This window comes from Scomber japonicus, chromosome 24, assembly GCF_027409825.1.
Source record: "Scomber japonicus isolate fScoJap1 chromosome 24, fScoJap1.pri, whole genome shotgun sequence".
In the NCBI taxonomy this organism is placed as follows: domain Eukaryota; kingdom Metazoa; phylum Chordata; class Actinopteri; order Scombriformes; family Scombridae; genus Scomber; species Scomber japonicus.
In genome coordinates, this window is record NC_070601.1 from 13,058,467 (window position 1) to 13,083,181 (window position 24,715).

The 24,715-nt window shown below is 40.0% G+C and overlaps 1 protein-coding gene across 1 annotated transcript; it reads right to left on the reverse strand.

The window, feature by feature from the left end:
• Positions 1-1,433: 1,433 nt before the first annotated feature.
• On the reverse strand, positions 1,434-22,884 carry LOC128354384 (transmembrane protein 163-like). The gene is made up of 8 exons (XM_053314620.1): positions 22,623-22,884; positions 21,111-21,230; positions 13,755-13,798; positions 13,567-13,658; positions 9,606-9,702; positions 2,413-2,524; positions 1,786-1,927; positions 1,434-1,494 (listed from the first exon to the last, which is right to left on the reverse strand). Exons 1-8 carry the CDS (start codon positions 22,813-22,815, stop codon positions 1,434-1,436), a joined length of 861 nt encoding a protein of 286 aa, XP_053170595.1. The 5' UTR covers positions 22,816-22,884.
• Positions 22,885-24,715: the final 1,831 nt, after the last annotated feature.

The window sequence follows — 24,715 nt, forward strand, 5'->3', positions numbered from 1 at the left end:
TAAAAACTTCAAGAGATAGTTAACAATTTGGACAGAAACATCCCATCAGTGAGGTTAAAACTGTGTTACGTGTGCCGCTAATGGCGAGCAAAAGCTAAAGATTAGTGTGTTAAGAAGCTGAAGCTCAAATCATTTCACTTTTGGATTCTGGGTCAATTTTGGAAATCTGCTCCAGACTGGCTTCCTTTCCATAACAACAGCTGCCAGCGCCCATGGCTGTTTTGGTCATTTAGAGCTATCAGCTGTGCCAAAAATGATGGACAACTGAGATAAGATGAGGTGAAATCTGGTTGATCTTTTTTGATTGATTGCTGCAGTTCGATGCAAGTATGAAGATGTTGTTTCATACTGTTAATTTGATGCCTGACAAAGATCCATGACCCATGAGTGATAATAATGAACTCATCTTTTTCCTTTTTCTTTATCTAAATAACTAAAAATCTTTATCCTTCTGTCTTCAAAAAAAGGAGATGCACATTCAATACCTCTACTGGTCAGCAGATGGCGCAAGCTGTGAGTGTAAAATATTCTTGGGGGTTGTTTTTTTGTCAGCGTTACAAGCAAACACCCTGCTAGTTTCCATCATTTCTCTTTTGGCACATTCTCAGTGAGCTGGAGGCAGAGGGAGGTCATGACTCTCTGGTGAGAATGAGTACCAGAAATGATGATTTTCATCCTCCGGGGCTGTAAGCTAGTCGCTGAAACTGTGCCCACTCTTGGCTCCCTGCTCCCACCCACTGACAGTCTAGACAAATAATGTTAACAGCATTTCACATGTTACTGAGCCTCTGTGTGTGTGTGTGTATGTGTGTGTGTGTGTGTGGGCTAAATGGATACATGAAACATCCTTAATACTGCTGCTACATCAGCTACATCAATCAGTTTGACTTACCGCGCTGCAACATATCGTAGCACAGCTGAACAAAGCCCTCTAAGAACCATGAGAAACATAAACTGCAGTGTTGTGACAGGGTAATGAGGTGTAACTGAGGTATTGTACATCAACTTGCTGTACAAATATCTGCTGCTTTCATGGAGTTATGGACTCTCAGGGTCCATTCGTCACCAGTACACTACAGTCCAACCTTGTACCTGTCCCTTCTACAACTTAGATTACACGCTTCTCAGTCCTATTGTATGGAGGCATGAAAGAACAAAACGGCCCCATTCACTGTTAAAAGACAGATAAGGATATTCTATGTACAATGAAAATCATAAACACTTATAAGCTGCAGTTTTATCCGCAGTTCAGATCTTTGAATGGGAGGGATGTACAGACACTGAAGCTTTTCGCCGGTACCTTGAGGACCGAGTGTGATTGTCTGTGGAGAGACTGTGGAGACTGTAAAGCTCCAGAAATCCCCCATCCCTTTCCCCCTTACCCCAAACCCCTCCCAAAACCCTCCTCTCATCCCTATATCCTCTGCGGTGCATCACTCAAAGCGCTCGTAGTTTCTGGTCTGTCGGATCCTTGGGACCATGTCCAGCAGCAGCCTGCGGGAGGAAAAAAGAAGAGAAGACTTAAATACTCATGAGTTTGACAAAATATAGCAGGGCTTCCTATTCCAGCCTACAAGTTCTGGCTGTTGCTCGAGGCAGAGAAATCTCACTGCGTTGGCGGTAGTTGGAAACATCAAAGTAAAATCATAAATCGTGAGAGCTCATTTAGTTCGACTCAAAAAAAGGGGTTTGTTAAACATATCCACCCCCTACAAGCTACTTAGATGAACTGTAGAGGGACCTGCCCTATGACCTGTTAGTTCCTGTTAGTCAGTAATCACTTACTTGACTCCATAAGCGAGGATGATCAGACCTATGAGGACACCTATTGTCCCATCCAGGTACCACACCTTGGGTTCATGCTTAAACACTTCAGCGCTGATGAGGATGGAGAACCCCATGACTCCCCCTACCAGAGAGTTGAATCCTGGAAAGAGGAAGAATAATCAGCCAGAACAACTGAAAACGCCTGTGTGGGTGTTCTTAGAGTCAGCTGATGAGGGTTTTGTAGAGTCAGTGTTGGAATTCAGCCCATGTTGAGTTTAGACTTCCCTCAGAAACCTGCTAAGAGTCCAGTGGACATGCGATATTGGCTGCTGTGATGTCTAAAGTGTCCAGTAATGTCACAGATTCCTGACATGTCTCTGCTGTGTGTCAGATAATGAAAAGTCAACCCATAAAAACCTAAATGCCACGTGACACCAGTATCTGTTACTTTATAGCACGAGTGTTTCAGACATGTGAATGACGAAGGTGTGATGGCAAGTTCTTAGTAAAAAAAAAAGTGTCACACTGACGACATTACTATGAAAAGGTAAGACAAAAGGCTCCGTATTACAGATTACTCAGATTCATTGAAAAAGGAAAAAAGATTCTAGTCTTGATCTGTGCTGTGTTTGTGTGTGCTCCTACCATCAGTGATGAGGGCTCGGCTTGTGAGCACCTTGCCGAGCATAAACTTGATCGCTGCCAGGATGATGCACAACAAGCCGCTGATGATGGACACGCTGAACAGGAAGTCATCCTGGGACAGATGGACAGATGGACAGAGATAATGGTAAGAGACATGGTTTATTTTATTGATCTGCTCTGATTTTACACCTTATTGGTGTGCCTCAGGGTTTAATCCTGGGTCCTCTATCAATGTTCATCACTGGTTCAATCACACCAGTTTGACACTTACTAGGCTGCTGTCAGTTATCATGATAATAACAGCTATAGAATATACAAATATATCAAGATATACAGTTGCTAATTAAGAAGCCCTTAAATAGGAGAGGCAACAAAAAGATGACTTGAAAGAAATATTACAAAAACATCCCTTCTCAACTGATCGGTGACCACAGGCATTATCTGAGGTCATTAGAGACTTTCACAAAGGCAACCTCTGTACTCTCCCACCCTCTAGAAGATCACTGTTAATGAGATGGCTCCATCCACACTGCAACCACAGCTCAATACTGCTTGCGGTGGCCTGGTGGTTATTGTGTGATTGCAACATCTTTGTTTCAGGGCACGTCAGTTTCCCTCTCCTTCTCCACTCATTTTCTTTTGCCTCTCTTGTAAATACCCTAAGTACCACTCATTCAGAAATGCCTTACTTCAGTGCTACACTGCTTAATTTTCATGCTGTGGTCCAGCTCAAACTTCTCAATTATATTATTGTCTCATTCAAATTATACTTAAATGTTTTCCTTTGCTCCCCATATATTGTACTTAATTGCCTTTCTTGGGAATTCTTTCTAACATCACCAATATTGTGTTGGAAATGCTCTGCTTCTCTCTGATGTGTCCTTTTGATTTATAAGATGACTTTCTTGGTGCACCTATTGTGAGTCCTTCTGGTAGAGAGTGTCAGATGAAAATGTACAAAGAACGAATGGAGGAGGAGGAGGGATGGATGAGAGAAAAGGAGCTGTATAGCTCTCAGTGCCTCTGCGGCAGCATTAATATTGCACTATGGCCTTGGAGCCATGAAAAGCTACTTTGGCGAGTGTATAGACATCAAAGAGGAGATGGAGAGAGAACCTCAGCATGCTGCATAGACCTGAGTCAATGTTGTGACTCAGCTGTGAAAATAAAATAGCTAAATAGCACATTATCCTAAAAGCATCAAACAAATTCTCCAACAGCAAGGACACATTTTCTATTTCAGCAAATACAGGCATACACACATATTCATAATTTGCTATGTTTTTTGCTAATGTGATTTTGTGTAATAAATTAGTCTAGTGTGTGACAGCCTTGTAGTTATCTGATTTAATTATACTTAAGTAATCATATTCAGTGTGTAAATATTGATGTACCTTATTAGATCAGTAGGCGTGCCACAGGGCTCAATCCAAGCACCTGTTCTTTTCCTAATAATGTCATTAATATGACATCTGCTATTTACTGTGGCCTTATCTTGTTTGCTATTGCTAATGCTATCCTTAAAATACAATATTCTGATATATTTGCTATCTTTAATCTGGCACCAAAATATCAACACTAGGCATAGTGCAAAGTTGACTCCGAAGTATGGGCTTGGGATCTTGTGATTGGTGGTCTTTTATATACTGGTGTATCATCTATGTAAGTGTGCTCTTCCTCTTCTTCTTTATGTTTATTGGTGTTTTGCAAACCCATTGAGTGCATACTGACACCTACAGTGAAGGAGTGTATAGATACGCATACTTGGGTATTACTAATGTGGAGTGGAGAAAGAGGAGCAGTCATACTCAGACACGGTACAAAACAGTTGTAACTAATATGAAAATGCCCTCAGTCTGCTATCATGGGAAATTCCCACAGTGACCTTGGCATCAAGATTCCAGCAGTTTGTTGTTTCATGCAGTCAGAAAGTGGGATGGCATTTGGCCCACAGGAGGCGGAGATGCACACATATACTAGAGAATAAGAGAGAGGGAGAGCTCATGACAAACACACCCTGCCCAGAATGTTAACAATGGCTGACATTTACATTTGACAGCTAAGGATCCTTGTGGTGAATATGAACATGGCACTGCTTTTTAAGGGGGGGGGGGGTAGTCAGGAGGCCATCTGTAATCACTTAGATGTGGTGAAACCAGACAGAAGGAACAGAGAACTACAGAAATTAGATTTCAGAGGGTTTAGATTTGTCATAGATTTAACTTAGAAAAAGAAATGTCTTTGGTATTATGTGGTCTAAATATACAGGTCAGGTGTTAAAGTGAACAAAGCAGCTACACTACAGTAGATCAACTAAAAGATAAAGATAGAAAAATCTGAATAATGTTTGTGAGGTTTGTGATTTGACCCAAACTTTGAATGTGTGTTAACTTCATTGTCATTACAACAGAAATATCATAAAAAACTAAAGATAAGCTAAAATAATCTACTTTAAAATGCATGTTTTGATTCAGAAGATAAATAACAAACACATTTAAAACATAGGCAGAAACAAAGTGGCATGATTATAAGGATGGCCATGAACTAAAAAGAACCATTTACCTTATCTTCTTATAACTGTATTTCCCAAACTACTCCTTTAAATATTCTGTGTTAATGTGTAAATTCATCGATCACACTGTGTTTTCTCAGCTGCTTTCACACTAACACTGGAAGTTGAGACACAATGACCAAAACCTGAATCTCATGTATTTTATCTTACACCAACTCTGCATACATACAAAAACATCCACTTCCTGATTTTCACTTGCTTTGCATCTTTAAACCAAACATTCTGCAAAACACTTCTCACAATTCTCTACATTTGCCACAACCTTCATTGATAAAATCTCTTGCATTCACATGGAAATCTGCTATTTAGAATGCTAAACTGCAGAGGCAAACACATGTTGCTTTTCAATTAGCAATCAGAGCTTTAACAATAAAAGGGTCAAAGGTGAGATCTACTGTGTTGGGGAACAATGGATGCCAACTGTGCAGAAAGAGGAGTGAGTGTCAGGAGAGGAGGACGAGCAAGAAGAGGACCAAGACTATGACCTAGTGGATTCATTGCCTCTGATGAGATGTGGGCAAATCATGGTCTGAAGACAAGGGAGGCAGGGCTGAAACTTGAGCTGCTTCATACAAAAACAAGAATAGGTAAGAAATCTACTTTCCTCACTGTAGTACTGTATATCAATATAGTAGTAAGTTTAATGTATGCATGAAATAGGAAGCTGTACTCCTACTTTGTCAATGCACAATATTGTTACTGTATTGTTCTAATCATTATACATGTATATTTTACAGAAGTGGAAGACTACTATGTCGCGGTGGAAGAGAAAGACAATTGACACCTCAACAGGACACTGAAATAGTCAATATGGTTAGAGCAAACAATACAGTAACACCAAAGCAAATACAAACTCCAATCACTAAAGACAAAGGGCCGTGTCCCATGACGAAACGAATGGTCTTGAGCTAGATGCAGCTACTTATTGATAAAGTGGGTTTAAACCTCGAAAAAGGTGCTGACGTGGAAGGAGCGTCATCGGCTAGGGCGCCAATGTTGAGGTTCCATGACAGCGAGGGGGCAACATCACCATGTGCAGAGGTATAGATCACTAACCAATCATCCATACCACCCATCTCATCACTTTATGAGACACACAGCTGAGTAGATGGCTGGACCACAGCAGCCTAGGTAGGTTGTCATCTGGAACAAGTTTCCATTGGGCTGCTCTGGTCTACAGCTGGTTCATCGACCAGTCACATTTTTCTGTTCATCGTCTATCAACGTATTCTCCATTTCTCATTTATATATAAATGCAGACCCCATGAGTGCATACCCCTCCCACAAGCAATTGAGGAAGCATGTGGTGATACAACTGCTGAAGCATATCGGGCCTGGATTCATCATACCAGGCGATCCATCCCCACCTCTTGTCAGGGAGAACATTGCCTGTGATGTGGATGAAGGCTTATGGCCAGACAGAAATGAAAGTCAGGATGCAGACTAATTTCATCTTTCTTTATAGTATGTGTTGAAGGTTAATTTTTTTCTTTTTTCTACGGTTTGTTCTGCATGAAGAACACTTCAAAAGTCCAACTGTACTTGTTGAGATGTAGACAGCATTTGTGTGTTTTTTTAGATCTGTGGTTGTGCTTTCAGAAATTGTGCATAAGCAAGTGAGGAAAAACTCTAATGGGTTTTTTATAAACCGCTGATGATATGTGTGTATGAAGAGCAAATTTGTTTTGCATGCTAACAGACAGTAATTGGGCTCAGAGGAGTCGCAGATCAGGAACAGTCAGGTGTCAAAAACCACACATCCTCCTCCACATGTTTCTTCCTCCAGCCCCCCTCTTTCATGTCTCTTACCCCCCTCCCTCTCACTGTTGCATACCTAAGCAGCTGGTTACCTTATTAACATTTCATAGCAATGAGGAATAGATGGATGTGAAAATGAACCTTATTTCCAACATCGACATACTGAGGGAGAGCCGCGAGGCATATACAAAGCTATATATAACCCTAACTCTGATGCACCAGAAACCTGTCTGCCAGAACTCGAGTTTGACACAAGAGGAGCAGGTCGACTCAGAAAAACACAGTCTGTCTGCCTCGCCGCTCCCACATTCTGCCTTTGTTTATGCTTCGGTTCATGCTGTCTGTCAGCTCCATCTCTGCCTCGCTGAATAGACAGAAAACGCTGTTGCTCCAATAAATCAATAAAGGGTTTGAAAACAGTTCTGAGCGTGAGTGAGTTATATGTGAAACTCTCAGAAAGTACATCCAAGGACATGAAAAATATGACTAAAGTGCATCCGAGCTACGTCGATGACTTTAGGTTTTATTCTCCAAATCATCATGTTTTTTTCTCCAATGTTTAAACATCTTACTTTAAATTTACATTTTGTCTTTTATCTTTCTTTTCTTTCTAAAAAAGAACACACAGCTTTCTGGGAATGTGGATAAAAAGCATGTTTTCAAGTTTATGTATGCTGACATTGACTATTTGCATGAGTACAGTTTTATATATTATATGCTGTAGTGTAATATAGTTCTTATATTAGTTCAATGAGAGTTTTAAACAGTTGTAACCAAGTAGTAGACACAACTTGTAACTGTTTGATAGTAGTTAAAGAGGCTATCTCTTTAGTCAAATGGCTCGCTAAAGCATAATATTCTCATCATCATCATCATCATCATCATGTTCAGGTCCTTAACAGCGTTTCTACGGAGATGACTATTGCCCGGCAACCGGGTGATGAAGCTATTTGCGGAAGTGCGAAGGCTCCTGAGTTTTCACACCTGATATTTGTGACATTCTTCATCCAGCAGCAACAACACTGTTACACGTCCTTCACACACACACTCTCTCTCTCTCTCTCTCTCTCTCTCGCTCTCTCTCTCTCTCTCTCTCTCTCTCTCTCTCTCTCTCTCTCTCTCTCTCTCTCTCCAGGATATTGTGCTAGCTTTGTTTCTCTCACAGTACTTGAAGTTATTTTAGTTTCATTTGAGGGATAAAAATGGAATTGGATTCATTATCACCACACTACCACCTGCAGAGATTCACATTCACAGCATTGTTATTCTTTCACTTTCATTTCAAGTTCTGGTGAATGCAGACGCACCTTGACAATGCAGAAAAAAAAGTTATTAGATCTGATCTGAATGATGGTTTCTTAGATCAACTTTCTGCTAAAGTTAGGACAGTTTGGATTATTTCACAAGGCATTTCTGTATTTCTTTTTTTTCTTTCTATGCTCTCCTGATTGGTTTAAAGTGGGAGGGACTCAGTTAGAGAAAGGTGATGTCATGCACTTCTGAGCCCCAATCGAGATTTAGCAACATTTCAATCAGACTCTGATGACAGTTATTTGTTGGCTGATTTTTTTAGTTTTAAACATACATATTTATGTTTTTATTATTATATTTTTCTTTCAAATTTAAAATTGTGGAGAAATACTTTAGAATTATGCAAACGCAGCTGAGCTAGCGGCATATCTCAGACGTAGCATCTATGTTTCGGGTAGAGGTAGTGACTTTGATTGACAGGTGACACTTGGTAGGGGGCGGGGTTTAAGCGACCGCCGAGTACCACAACAAATATAGATTAGTGCCACAACCATAGCTTAAAATAATGTGAATCTTGCAGCAGACTGGATTAAACTTCAGTTATTGCTGATGTACTGAATATGTGTGACCCCACGAATATGAAAGACTTTGTTGCTGTCAAATAAATATAGCAATACAGATTTTAAAAACAGAAAAAATTGACAAACTGATCCCCTCCTGTAGTTCCCCTCTAATTGCCTGCAACAGCCTCCACCTCAAATTCAATCAAAAACCAAATCATCTGGCCTCCATTTGCACATTTCTTCAGCCTGAAGACAAAGCAGCCGAACTGAAACCTTCCATCTGTCCAGCAACATCTCTGAGCTGCGTGCTAAAAACTGGCAGCCCTCCTGTTTTTATTGCTTGGCCTCAGTCAGTACTGAGCTGCCAACCCCTCCAATGACCAGTGCCATGTGACGACCGAAACTAAAAAAAAAAAGAAAAAAAAGCGCTGCCTTATCAGATTAGTAAAATTAAAAATGGCCAGCCGGAGACAGAACCAGTCATACTGAGAAGCTGATTACGTAAATAACTCCAAAAGCTGCCTGCTTGTTTGTCTTGGATGCTAAGAAGTACACTCAGATACTGACGAGATATTATTAGATACGGGCGACAAGTCAAAATGGCTTTTTTTGGATTCTGAGTGAAATCCTGGTCTCTGGCTGCCTGGTGGAAATGGTATTACAGATGAATCCTGGCTAGACAAAGTGACCACGCTTTAAAAATAGCAGCAAATTCCACCTAAAAATCTGATTATGAACCAAACTTTTGGCTTAAATTCTGACGTCTGAGTTCAGTGAGAGGGCCGTTGTTGATCCTGTTTGACTGTTCAGCTGACAGTAATACACTCCTGGTGCGCCCTGCAACATGTGAGTGTTTATGTGTTAAGTGTTAAATGGATAACATAATCTGTCCCATATGGTGGATGCTTTAATCCAAAGCTCCCATCCATTTCCATGTTAAATCAAATTCTGACCCCGGCGCCACAGTCAGAGGCAATTCCTGCACATTTATTGAAAAAAGGAAGAAAAAAAACATGGCGCTCAGAAAAACGGTGGTGGTTAATTCTTACCACTTCAGGTAGCAGCTTGGTGGCCAGGTCGTGGATGGCCTTACCCAGAATGCACAGGGAAGACAGGATGAAAATAACACCCAGGATAACACAAGCTCTGTGGAGGAAAAGACAGAAACAAACATAAGTCACAGTGTCCAGTATGAGCCAATAAAGGCTGCTGATACTCATTAGCTGAAGCTGCCATCTACTGTAGTTAAATAAAAGAACGGCAGAGTTGTAGCAGTATAATTCTGACCTCTTTTTTTACCATTAAAAGCAATCTCTTTAAGAGCAGGTTAATCCCATCATATCACTGCTTTAATCCACATATGCTAGGTGGATCACATAAACAGATTAAATAGCATAGAAGCATAATCAGTATAGATCCACAAGCAGTTTGCATACAAATGAGACTCCAGTATGACACTGAATAGATATAGTCGGTCTGAAAACCCAGATCAATAATGACAATAGTGAAAGTGACACATAACTGTTATCTCCGTTATCTGCAGCTGTTGTCAAGACTTTAGAATTACTGAGGTGATGGGTGCAACTTCCCCCCATAGCAACTACACCCATCTAAGGCACTATATATACAATGCATGACTTTCACATCTTGTTTTTCAACTGCTCAGTTCAGTTTTTAGAAATGGCATCTCACCACATTGCAGTCTAAATGTTGTTCAAAGCCTTCACACTGATAGGTACATAATGCTGCTGGAGAACACTAAACCTCTTTTATTGCTATTAAGATTTTGCATAAAGAGTCTAATTTAACTTAACGGAACATTGCCCAAATTCAGTGATGTAATGCTTCAGACTGTATTACAGACTGGAGGGATGGGGCTTACAAAGAAATGGGCATTTAGAAGTTGCATTTTAGGAAATGTAGTCTTTTGGAGCTTGGCCCATGTTGGCCCCAGCATATGTAAATATCTCCTTGCATCTGATTAACAGCAAATGTACATAACACAATACAATTTCCTGTGGCCCTAAAATGATCCTGAATGACAATAGTGTTACACCGATGTAACAGATTGGATTTGTTTGGAAGTAGCAGATGTCCTTTTAACACTTTTACCCCATTGACAAAGTCTACATAGGCAGACAAAAAACAACTGGAGCATATGCCCCGGTCATGCATGGCTACCAGTGTGTGTTCAATTCTGAAGTCTGCTCTCAAGCCACATTCAGTGTCCTGGGTTTTGACCGGATGAGGTAACCAAGGCAACACCCAGCATCGCTCTGAGAAGTCCACAGCAGGACACACACATACACACACACACACACACACACACACACACACACACACACACACACGCAGACACACACACACACACACATTCTCTCTCTCTAGGAGCTCTCAATCCCCACTAACAGGCCCCCTGTTGTTTGCTGCACACTGTGGATGTAAGGATAACACGATATCTCATCACTGCTGTTGGCTCCACAACAAAAACAACACCAAAACACCCAAAAATCCGCAAAACTCACGCCCTCTGTTTTAATACATCAATACATCATAACTGTTGCATATCAGTAGCAGCGCTTCACTAAAACCTTTATCACGGAGAAGGGAATGAGGGTCCACAATCCTTTTCGGAACACAACTCCCTAATTTATCTTGTTTTGACATTGTGAGCTTGTTACCGTGGTAACCGGTCTGTACCTGGGCACCACTATGCAGCCACACATCCTCTATCAAACACTGACAGATAAAAAAAGGAAGAATAATATTGATTGCCTGGTTGTGCACCACAAGTTTTCTCATTCAGCGGCTTAACAAACAAAAAACGTGCTGAAAGAGAAGAATAGAAGTAAAATGCTGCTGATACAATGCAAGTGTGTTTGTGTGTGTGTGTGTGGGGGGGGGGGTTGCTTCTTGGTGTGTTTCAGTACATGCTTGCATATATCAGTGTGTTACGGTTGTGTGGTTCTGCATAAGTGAAGCTTGGCCTCTCGGTGAAGCCAATTACTTGAACTTTATCCAAATTCGCCAATTAGCCCGGAGTGAATGAAGTCTGCTGTCAGGATGTGACTTTATGCGGACGTTTTAATGTAAAGGTTTAACATTCAGATGTGTCATTTATCTATCCAAAGCAGATGAATTGAATGGATCCTGTAGTTAAAAGCACCGCTGCTCTTACAAGAGAAGAAAGTTTAGAAAAAGACGTCTTTGAGGTCTTTAAACCAGATGTTTGCTGAAAAAATGACTCCTCTGTTTTTTTAACTCTTTGTTCATAAAATATAAGATTCATCAAATAAGTTCCATATCTATACTTATATTGACTAATCTACATTTTAGGGGATTAGCATGATACTTGTGAAAAAATTAGAGCTGTTACTAGCTGTAGGGTACTAAAATTGATACTGTTTGTAATTGTTGCTATATAAACCTGCAGGAAATAAACAATTGGACAAAATAATTTTTTTTTGCAACCACAAGAGCATATTTTGTTTTGTATGTAGTGAATAAAGGAAAGCTGTTGACTCGTAACTGAATTGACCAACTTTACCCATACAAATGTGCTAACGTTAATGCTAACGTAATAAGCTTCTTTTATTGGATGTGTAATGAGTGCGTACGCCTTTAGCTGTATGTATTTTATGTGTATTCATCATCTGTAAGGGCAGCTATTACTATGCACTATGCACTTTGAGTCCATGACAAATTGCTATTACAACAATGCTAATTACTACAAGTAGCTTCTTCCTATTTTAACATAACATTAATTACCTATCATTACTTCGAGAAATTGTTCTACATTATACGAAACAGGCTTTTTTTGTCGAGAGTTAGCTGGGTGTTAGCCATGAAGCTACAACCAGTGACTCCTCCTCGGTTGCTCTAGCCTGCTAGCCTAGCTCAGCCTAGCATATATAAGGTAAACAGCTAGCCTGGCTCTGTATGAAGTAAAAAAATACACCAACCAGACCCTAATAAAACTCACTCATTTGCCATGTTAGCATCTTGTTTGTATGTATAAACACACAAAAAGAAATTAGTGAGCTTTAGAGCTGCAGGTATAAGTGTCTTTTTAAACTTTGGATAGATGTGAGATATTTGAATGAACTGTTAAATTAATGTCTTTTTCTTCATCTCCGGAGGACATGATTTCATCTGTTGTCTCTACAGCAATTAGCAGTTGCTCCTCTGAAACCATGACACGTCTCCTCTCTTAAGTGTGTGTATTTGTGTGTTGAAGTTGGGACTGTATGAGCACAGCAGATGCTCCGACAGTAAGGAGAGAGATTGCAACGTTTTTCTTTCATCTGAGTCAGTCGGTAGCAGATGCTTCTGTTTTGGTTGAGCTTCTTTATTTCAAAGATCAAGCTTCCTTAGCTGTGAAGCATCTAAACAGACCTAAAGTGAGAGACAGCTCCTTCTTTTCTGTCTTTTGGTTACCTGCTTGCTGCCAGCACTCTGACCATTCAACAGGCTCTGAAAGGCCCACCTGACCCCCTCTCTCACATACACACACACACACACACACACACATCATTCTCAGCCAGGTAGAGATAAGATGTAAGGCACTCGTCTGTGATCGGTCCCAGGGGGCCGAGGCTGACAGAGCTGAAGAGAGAAGAGAGTGGCTGTTTGAAACGCTCCTTTACAGCACAAAGCACACCACACACACACACACACACACACACACACACACACACACTCATACATTAGACACTGTGGACACATTTGATCACTTTTCTGAATTAAACCATCTGGGCAAGATGAAATGAAGGATCAAACAGAAGACCTTAACAAATCATATCCAACAGTATATGATTTTAAGACCAAAAAAAAAAGAGTTAAAATACAAAACAACATGCCTGAACATTGATTTAAAATGACCAAAAAATATAAATTGAGCACCAAATTCTCATACATCATACATTGGTTATAATTTGCGTGTGTATATATATATATATATATATATATATATGCGTGTTAGTGAAAGATCTCCACCTGTCTGGTACTCACATGTATTCACGGTGTGCCGAGTGGACAGCTGCAGCATTGCTGTACCGCCATAGCACGATGGCGGAAGATAACACGTCCAGCATGGCATCAAACTGCAGAGTGAAAACAAAAAGACAATTTACACTTGTGACACTGCTATGGACATTGTTAACCACTGGAGATTTATGAAAGATTTACAGTCGACTTACAGCAAATCCAAAAGCTGAAGCACTGTGTCGCATGATGGAAACAGCTGCAAGAAAACACAGAGAGTGAGAGAATGAAATATGACTTTACATCTCACACTAATCCTGTTTATTCACAACATATCGTCATTATTTAAGACTGTTTGGATTTCAGTCAGTGCTTGTTGTTGCTGCTTGAGGCAACCAGTAATAGTCTGTTTCCAAAAAAAACCTATATCCATTCCTTTTAAATCACCTGTTGATATATAGTACGCTCATAGAAGTGATGAGTTTCTGTTCGATTTTGTAATTTGAGTTTGAATCCCCCAGGGCTTCTCTCTGTTTTTGTTACACACACTTTTATTGGAAAGCTGCCTTCTTATATTAGTTCCCTGCAAATTTAGTCCTCCGGCACACATTACACTAGGACTAATGACTGGCTCACGCTCCATGTCCCTCGTGTTCATGCAGAGCCTGGAAGAAAAGCTTTTTGGCGTCTCTGCACCATCCACCTGGAACACACTAGAAAGCATTGCCTTTTAAATGATCTGATTATGGTGTCACTTTATTTGTTATATGTTTGTTTTATTTGATTTGATTGATTGATTTGTTCTTCTTCTTTCTTGCTCGACATCATTGACACCCTCAATAACACACTTAGTTTCCTTTCAATCTTTCAATGACATGCTGCAGTCTAAGATGAGACTATCTGAGCACATGAACAAGTAAAGGGTGATTGCTGCCAGACAGGAAGCGTCGATTGGGAGAATCCCTCATTTAAGCTCCACAGTGGCATCAGACTGTACTGCAGCTCAGGAGCCCTCCTCGGTTTAAACTCACTGATGGATGATTATGGTGTATGTCCTTGCACCTTGTGACTTGGAATTGATTTTCTTGTTTTTGTTAGTTCCTGCAGCAAACCTTCCAGACAAGACAGGATGCATTGTGGTCATTTAGTCGTCAGCTAATTGTGTGGCTACTTTGGTCCAATTATAATGAGCTGTTAAATAACAAATCGTGCACACACCTGCAGTGGGAGGGGATGAGCAGAGAAGGGAATAAGAGACAAAGGAAAGAGAGAGATGCAGATAGATAAAGGGGAGGAATCCTCTCCTCTCCTCCCTGGTTTATTTTTAGCGAGACCCACTGGGGGCCAGTAGCTTGCCTCAGCCCTGCATGCAGAAACACAGCAATGTGTGCTATCTTTTTTTTCCTCTCTCCCCCCTTTGCTCTTCCATTTTGCTTCTGCTACATGAATTTTAAAAGCATGATTTCTTCCTCCATGTTCATCCTCTTGTTTCCTTCCTTTTTGTTTCATCTAGCTCTCTCTGGGCTGAAGGTGCAATCATCCACACCCCCCTCCCCCCTCCCACCTCAGCCATAGCCCCGGCGCAAATGAAAAACAGAAACAAATGCTGCTCTCTTATGCTTTTGCAAATACGTAAGCCCACATGGACAATCTCTTGAATACAAACGAGCCGGAGAGATTTTTAATGATGCCGGAGCTGCAGAGATGCAGCACAGAAGCAGTGTCAACAACAGATTGTGAAAATGATCCATAAAGCAACTTTTGGTTGGTAAATTTAGCAAAACGTCAGCACCTATCAGGCTGTTTCTCCTCATCGTTCTCGCCTCGACACATAAAGCAGCTTTGTGTTGTTTGATTTAGGCCACCTCAAACCTGTTTTGTTTGAATTTGAATTTGTGATGTGCCGTATTAATGTGAAAGAAGCTTAAACTTAGAAGATAAACAACTAAAATTGTCACTATTCCTGTGAAAATGTAGTTAGAGAACATTGAGCTTATGAAACAGATCACAGTGTGCTCTATAGACAGTCTCCTCTATAGACATTCAAGGTGGAGGTATTCTTCCTGTCAAATAAGAAGTAAGGGGAAAAACCTTCTGTATTTCCACCTTAAGATACAGCAAACACAAGTTGACAGCCTTTAAAATTAAAGTCAATAGTGTGAGTGGGAGGGGCTGTGTAGACAAATATCTGTCACCAGCTGATATGAACAGAAGCCTTTCTTCTCTTGCATGTGAAGGACTGGCGGTAACATGCTTTCATCAGCACATGAAATACACTGGAACTTTACCGCACATGAAGGGAATTGCATGCAAAAGTTTTATTCAGCCTCTGTTTTACACATTCAATTCTTTATTCCATCCTCAATTTTGCTGTTTTAAACATATTTTTAGATTTGGGATGGAAACCCTGCAGAATGTCATGAGCTGGGGGTCCAAATCCAGAAATGCCTATCTGCTGCTCCTCCTTCCACATCCTTTCTTTCTTTCTTTCCTTCCTCTCCTCCTAGCTCCTTCATTAGGGGCGCAGAGAAGAAATCGTGTGTAAATGAATCTGCTGTGGCTCTGCGGTCGTCAAAGCTGAGCTCTGCGATGGCTAATTGGCTCCCGAGAAAGCTGGGTGGGTGTCAGCCGGGACGTAGCTCCAGCATCACATCAGGCTACCACACACACACATACACATACACACTGTTGAGAAGTCTTGTCTTCACCCCACCCCCCCCCCCCCAACCCTCCCCCCACACACCCTTCTCTTCCTCCCTTCTTCCTTCCTTGTCACATCTGACAAGAGTAACAGGAGAAAAGAAGATAAAACACCATCTGAGCTCTGCTGGTTTATTGGCTATTGCCGGAGATGCATTATTCATATCAGTGAAACACTTTGCTGTCAATGTTGCTTTTGCAGTTGGTGTACTGATGGTGTTTGTGTCACTGTGCTGTTGTAATAGTAATTCATCCATTCAACTCACTTCTAATCTACTCCGTCTCATTCGGCTGTTATTGAGGGACTGAAAGTGAAAAGTGAAAATCTTGGTTGCCTAAAGCCAAAACAATGTGCCTCAGTTTTACCAAAAGAGGGAAGTTCTGACTAAAATCATCTGCTGAGCTTGCTATCCAAAATACATAAGAACTGCATTGCACATGCTATATCAGAAACACTGTTGAAGACTTTTGCTTTAGACTTCTTTTCTTTTATTTCATCAATAGGAAGAAATACGCTTTATTTTGCTTTCCTCTTTTTTCCCTTTGGATGGAGCCAGGCTAGCTGTGTCAAGTCTTTATGCTAAGTTAAGCTACCTGTGTTCTGGCTGTAGCTTCATATTTAGCGTAGAGAGTAGAGACATGACAATGGTATCAATCTTCTCATCAAACTATCAGCAAGATTGAATATGAATTTCCCAGAATGTTGAACTCTTCCTTGAACTAAAGTAAAGCTAGCTGAGTTGGCAACCTCAATTAATGTAAACTGTTGGCAGTTAGCTTCTCCTCTAGTTTCTCCCTGTAGCTGGTCAGAAGTCATGTGTTGAATTTGTTCGTAACCACTCCTAGTGTGTGAATATTAACAACTAGTTTGTCTCTACTATAAACTTAAAGCTTTATTTAACTAACTAAATTTAAGCACCTGCCCATCCATGACAAAATTCACATACATTCACACATACATCAAAGACACATAGGAGCTGGTGTTTATCATGTTTGAGTAACGCAAATGTTTTACAGGGTATGTTAACCAGCGGCTATCACTAGGTCATCATGTAGAGCTGACAGGGAAAAGCAGCAGGTGGTGACTAGACTTATACCCCTGCATGCCTCTGACAAGGAAGCTTTACATCCACCATAATAGGTCAAGGTGTAAAAACACTGCCAGACATCATGGTTTGAGTTTAACTGAGGTAATTAATAGAGAGGCGAAGTCTCCTCTCTTCTGCTGGGCTACCATGGGACCTTATTCAGAAAAAATATGTATGGTAGTTTAGACTTGTGCCATGAATTACAAAAGATAGATTTTCGAGTTAAGAAAGTTAGCTTGTCGTAAAACAGTCATAATTTTCTCTCTCCAAAAGCTACTAAGGGTACATTAAAACAATACCTGTGTATTGTTGTACTGGGATGTAATCACAATTAAGTCTCTCGCTGTTATATGTTACTACCATGCATATTTTGTCCAAAATAAGGTTCCATGGGAGACAGCAGGAAGGAGTGGACTTCGCCTCTCTATAGTGGAAAATGTCCAAATTGACAACTCTACAAAACTCAAAGTATACTTTTAAAGGAACAGTTTGAAGTATTTTGGGAAATGCTCTTTGTTTTCTTGCAGAAACTTAGATGAGAAGATTGATGACTAGCTAGAGCCTTACGGTGGTTAGCTTAGCTTAGCATGAAGACTGAAACCAGGTGGAAACTGCTAGCCTGGCTCACTCTAAAGTTCAAAAATCTGCATAGCAACACCTCTACAGCTAATTAACTAACTAACATATGGTAACTTGTTAATTTAATCTATACAGTGTATGAAAATGACAAGTTTTACAGGGAGTTGGGTGCTGTAATGATTTGTTAGCAAATCACTGCTCCCCTACATGGGTCGTAAAAAAGATTTGCCTTGAAATGAAGCAGTTCCAGCATGTAACTCCCCATAAAACTACAATTTGACATTTTTACAGCATGTGTGAATTGGTGAACGTTTAAATGTGTTGGTGTCATTTTTAACTTTGGTCAGAGGTTTGTTTTCCCCCTGCCTCCAATCTTGATGCTAAGGTAATTGATCAGCTGGTGGCTCTGTTCTCACTAACTCATAGCAGGAAAGAAAATAGTATTTTTCTAAATGTCAAACTACTATAACTTTCACATGTTTTATAAATCAGCCTCCTTTTTGAGAAAGAGTCATTATCTGCTTGTTCTCTGTACAGCTTGTCAGTTTAATGAGCCATGATTTGCTCAGCTGAATGGTGCTACAAATACTTTATCCACATACTATCACTTCTTACTCCCTTTAACAAACTAAATATAAACTACAAATGTGACCAAAGCATTCATGTTTTTACAATTCAGGTCAGTAATGATGGATGTTTGTTTTCCATTCACTTTCTCTCTGTGTATTTTCTGCATCTTCCTTCTGAAATAGTCTTTGTTTGGCGTGGCATATTTCATACTGTTCCTTTATGCAAATAACTGACATGCCAAATGACTTCCAATGCATGATGTTAACAAACATAAGATGTTAGCTGTAGGATTAACACACAGTTCTTATTTCTTAAGTTCTTATTTACAACAGGATTTTCCATTAAGGAAGGACTTTACAGTCAGCACACAATGGCTTGTTTCCAAATGTCAGCTGAAAAGGTTTAACAAGTGTCTCACTTCTGACACTGATTAATGATCACACAACTGGTGCAGTGAATCGTCTCCTAATAAATGTTCATTATTTTCACAGTGTGAATCAAAGAGGAAGCTGCGGGTAGAAGGAAGAGAAGGAGGCTCTGCAGGGCAATGATAAGATCATACTGAACCTAACTTATGCTGTTGTTGAGGGGTCTGAACTTATCTCAGCATTCATGAATAAGGTACAGTATCATTACATGTGACTGCAGTGATATAAGATGGATTTTTGGTGCATATTTTAAGCCCTGATTGAATATTTTAATCTCAATAATGTCAAAAATCACTGATTAAACACAGAAAACAGTAGTTGTAGCCTACAACACACATTTACAGTATGCACACAGAGGCAAATAAAATCATGGTTGTGCTAAAAATGATATTAAATGTTGCAACATTGAAATCATTTGAGTTTTTTCAAAGCTTGAAAAGTCAGTACAGATATTTTCTTATACTGAAATGCAACAAAAAAAGAAATGTCATGGTAATGGTAGGTATGGTTGAAAAATCCAGTTAATCTGAAAAACATAAATGGATATAAACAAGCATTTGTAATAGAAAAACGCGGGACTAGATTTGATTGTTTACAGTGACTAAACCTGTTTCAGAGTGTCTTAGCGCAAGTAATCTAACACGACAAAGCATGATGCTGTGAGACGGGGCCTGTCCCGCTGCTCTGCCACTCTGCTGTTTCCTCAACAGAACAGGAAGTTGGCAAAATGAAAACAACATGTACTGAACTCAGGAAGAACCTCTGATTTCCAAAACAAAATATCCTTCATCCTCTTTAGTCTTTAACGAACCTGCGGGGTCGCCACTCTCAATCCTGACCCCAACCCACAGCAACACATCGAATTCCGATTTCTAATTTCTCCCTCAATCTCCACTCCAATTAATTATTGAACTGCAGCGTTTTCCTCTTCTCTCCTGTTTCTCTCAAGAGGGCATCAAATCGACATTAAACAATTATGCGTGTGTAATGACACTGGCCCGGTGAGACTGTTTACTGGAATCACTGCTGCTACATCAACCTCATTCATATCTTCCTCTGCTCATCTCTGCAGCTGACATCCGAGTGGTGCCATGTTTAATTAATGAGTAAAGGCATGCAAAAAAAATGTGACAAGCGAGGGGGTCCTACTGCAGGACTGGAGAGATGTGATAAAAATGTGCAATGAAGACTCCATTAAAAAGATGTTTAATGAAGAGAAATGGCTAGGGTGCAGATGTGGAAGGCCTTACTCTCAACAACAAAGTTATAAAGGAGAATAACTATGCTGCTATCATGCTACAGGAAACTCTCATATCTCTGCTCATCTGCAAACCAATGTTGGGGAGATCAGCTATGCTGCGGTAAAGCTTGTCCTCTTTACATCTGCATCTGTCAAGCTCTAATCTGAATTTACTGCAGAAGAGGGAGAAACATGAGTTGATCATTGCCGTGTGTGACGGTCATGAATCCCTGCGACAAGACTAACAATCAAATCGTCATCTGGAGCACCACTTCTCACTCTAAATGTCTCCACAACTCCAACCAAAAACCTGCGTTTCATCTACAAAGTGACTCGCTTAAATCCAAAATAGACTAAAAGAAATAAACCTTTGACATGATAGAGACTAGAAAAAGAAAATGATGTAGAATCAGTCAGTAATTCCCTCTCTCTTCTCAGCCTTGAGACCCAGAATGAGTCACGCAGGGGTCTCATTCTTGACATGCAGAGGTTCAACGAAAAGAAAAATGGGAACGCTTATGACAAACAGGGTGTGACGACTTGTTCTGCCTCTAAAAGATATAAAAATTCAGTAACAGCAGCGAGAGTCGAGGTCAAGTCCACAGTCTTGGCAGCATAAATGTTCCTTGCTGCTTTCCAAATTGAGAAAAAAATTGTCAATAGAAGTTAGAAATGTTGGAAGTGCTGAAGGTTAGGAATTAATTAAACAAGTTAACCACATCTTGGCGTGAAGTTTGCGCCTTCAAACTTACAACTATAGTTTAATCCGGCTGTTGGGTGTCGCATTAATCAGCTGGGTGTCACGCTAATTAACAAACATGTCCTTCAACCCAATGACCAAACAGCAGCAGTCCTTTAGATAAAGTTTGAATAGATAGCATTGTTTCTTGCACACACACACACACACACACATATGTAAAACAGCATCACTTCTTCAAAGGCAGCGGCTGAACGGGTGTTACTCACTAAAAGCGGCGATGGCCAGAATGATGGTGATCACTATGGATACCCAGGACACCCACAGAGCCTTCTTACGGTAACTCTGCGCTTCATGCGGTTTCAGACGCATGCTGCTCTCCAGAAGACCTGCAGACAGAAACACAGGGCACAGTGACCCATCAGAACCCAAATATAACCCAGAGAGGGCAGAATGAGGAAATAGACTTTTATCAAGGACGTTGTTTATCTTTGATTCACTATCAGCATTTTAACTAGATGCTGCGGTCAGCTGTGAGGCCTTAGAGTTGGCTAGACTACAAAGTACTCAATATACAAAATATAATACAAGCCACAAGTTTGGACACACTTACTTATTCAAGTGAATGGGAAGATGTGTCCAAACTTTTGATTTGCACTGTATGAATGTTAAAATTATAAATCAGTACAGTGCTTGAAGTTACATTCAAAATCAAATGGAATGAACAAGTCAAAGTGAATGAATAAAGTTAGGTAATATTAACCAGACAATCAGATGTATTATGCTTATAGATTAGGACATGCTTAAAAGCTGACATATGAGTTCAGATACAGACACTAGTAACTACTTATAATGAATAAATGAACACATGTGAATAACTAAGTATACAATAAGGCTTGTTGCTGGTGCTTGTACATTTATAAAGTAGGAAAACTGCACTGTAACCCAACATAAAATCAATGTAATCAAACTATAGTAACATTTTCAAGTGAGTTGAACATATATAAAAGTAAACCTCTTTCCCACACACTGAGAATTCAGCTGTAATGAACCCAAATTACTGCTGTACTGCTGCTGTTCACCCTCTGCCTCAATACACTCCAATGTTTAACAGCTGTTTTCCCATCAGTCTGGCGTATTTGTGCAACAAATATTAAATTAAGTGAGTACAGTCGGCTTAACGTAACATAATTGGTGGACAAATTTAGCTGTACTCCACATCAGAAGTACTTAACATTGCTGTGAAGCATTTTTCAAAACACGCTGCAGTGTTTCAGAATTGAATCCACTTTTTTCACTTTAGTATGACAATAAACTTGTAGAGACTTGAAATGAAATCAGCACCTTAATAATCAGGGTTTGGTAGAGTCTTTAAAATGCATTTGCAATGAGGCGTCACGTCATTCAAACTGTTGAGTCTATTTTAAGATACCCAAAAATCTGTATTCACAACATTTACTTTTATGTGTTTGGTAGAATTGAAGTGATCTCATAAGACTCACATTAAGTATTCCATTTCTGCCTGTAAATAATTCATCATATGAGCATAATATTAATGTGCCAGTCATAGCCAATGTAATAGCTTCTCTCTTTTGCATGTAGTTTGGGATACTTGGTGGCAAATTATAGAGACATATTTTCTCCATAGCTGATTGAATCTCATGTATAATTAGATTTCCATGCATGATCAGCCCTGGTTTTACGCACCGTGCCGTGCGCCCTGGCCCCGGCGCATCTGGTGAATGTGTTACTAAACTTTAAACATATCTCACACCGCCTACCTCCGTCTTCTATGCTGTCTGTGATCTTCATCTCCTGGTCCATCTTGAGCCCCTCTCCCTGACTTTCAGTGCCTGACTGCTGCTGTTGCTGCTGTTGCTGAGGTGAATCCGCCTGTTCACGCTGTCCGTTCACCGCCGCCACTAGAGTCGGATCCGGGACGGCGGTGGGGTCCGCCGATGTGGAGTCCGTCATCTTCTCGGCGGTTTGCGGTTCTAATGAGGCACTCCAAAAATGTCACACCTGGGCGAGAAGTGCACACTTTGAGACGGAGAGAGAGAGCCGGAGACAGAGAGGAGGGGAGGAAGGGAGGGAGGGAGGGAGGGAGGGGAGACACTCCGCAGGGCTGCAGGTCCAGCTGCGCCAAATGACGCTCTGTGAGGGAAATTATGCCGGAAATTAAGAGATGAGGACTTCAAAACAAACGCCCATTTATCACCTGGGGGGGAAAAAAGGTGAAACCCACGTGACCCTGATGTTTATAATATCTAGGCTGTTGACATTATAGCTTATAGTCAAAAAGATCAATTAGAATCAAATATCCAAACATTGCCTTGGTGTATGTACACATTTTAGCTACTGTTACACACGCAAAATTGTGTGTATCACATTTGAGCTTAAACTATTATTTAGATACATCTTCTTCTCATATTGTTGGATATCAAAAAAGTTTGTTAAGTTAAATGCACTTCAGCAGAATTTTGTCTCTCAATTTTATGCCAATTTATACTTTATATGTTGTAATATGTAGTCCACTACATTTATCAGGCATACAAATACTATATTTACATTTTAGTGTAAATTGCCATTGAATCATATCATACATAAAGTAGACTTACTTTACCTCAGATTAAGAAGATAAAGTGTTGGGTTGTCTATTGTAGAGTTATTTTGGATCTAAATCTGTTCAGGTCAAAAACATACCTGTTGTCGCTATTTAATTTGACAACCGGAAGTATTATGAGTATGCTGCGAAACTTTACAAAAGATGTTGCGCACAGTCTGGACAAACCATAGAGAAAAAAAACATTCAGAAGTGTTCAATTCACGTCGCAGTGAAAACTCAACACCTGGACTCTAATTACTGATGACTGACTGAGTGTCTGTCTTCATTTATATTTGCAGCAGGTGGAAATGAAGCCTAAAATATGATATTTGAAGAGTGTGAAGTGGAGCAGAGGATGTTTTGGGTTGGAAACAGTAATAAATGATTATCAGAGTATAACAGGAAAAGTAATGTGACTGCTGTAACGTGGTTGCTAAGATACAGAGATACTTGATGAGCACGTACTCTGCAGACTAAAAATGGGAGATGCAGGTGTGTGATGTTTAAATGCGGCCTAGTCTACCTATAAATGATATAATACATCTAATTTGTGTATGGAAAAACTATGTAAGGTGAATTCATTTATATAACCTATATGAAAAAATAAAGAAATCAGAGCAGATACCCCTCACACTGAATCCCATTGCTGAGGCTATAATGGACAACTCAGTGGTATATACAGTAAATACTGGACTAAATCAATCAAATTAGGTTTTCACTGAGGAAGCAAATATGTATATATAGTATATATTCACCTGAGGCAAAGGATGCACTACACTCACTGAACTTGTACATTGATATTGGTCTCTGCTTCCATTTAGTGGTAGAAAGTAAGAAATGCAGGAAATATTTGCACTATAGCAACACGTGAGTCAAAAATGATCATATGCTTTATATTATGATCATAAAGAGGAGACATTTCCAGATATGTATTAGGGAGATACATCTAAAACCACAAATATTGATGTCCTGACACTCCTAAGTCTTCTCCACCTGTCCCTGAGAAACAGCTGGTATGAAGCTTGGAAATCTTAGTGGCAAATAATATGGAGATATTTGACAAATGTTTGGATTAAGAATATATTGGATACAGTCTGGATTCTTTTTTATTCTATGTGTAACTGAGTGTACAGTGTTTAAAGGTTTTCTAAGCAAATTAGAAGAAAAACATGTGTTCAGTATTAAAAGTTGAGTTTTATGTCACTCAAAGTGATAGAGTGCAGAGTCTGTGAAATCTTCACTTTGATGTACAGTTTGTAATCTACGGTC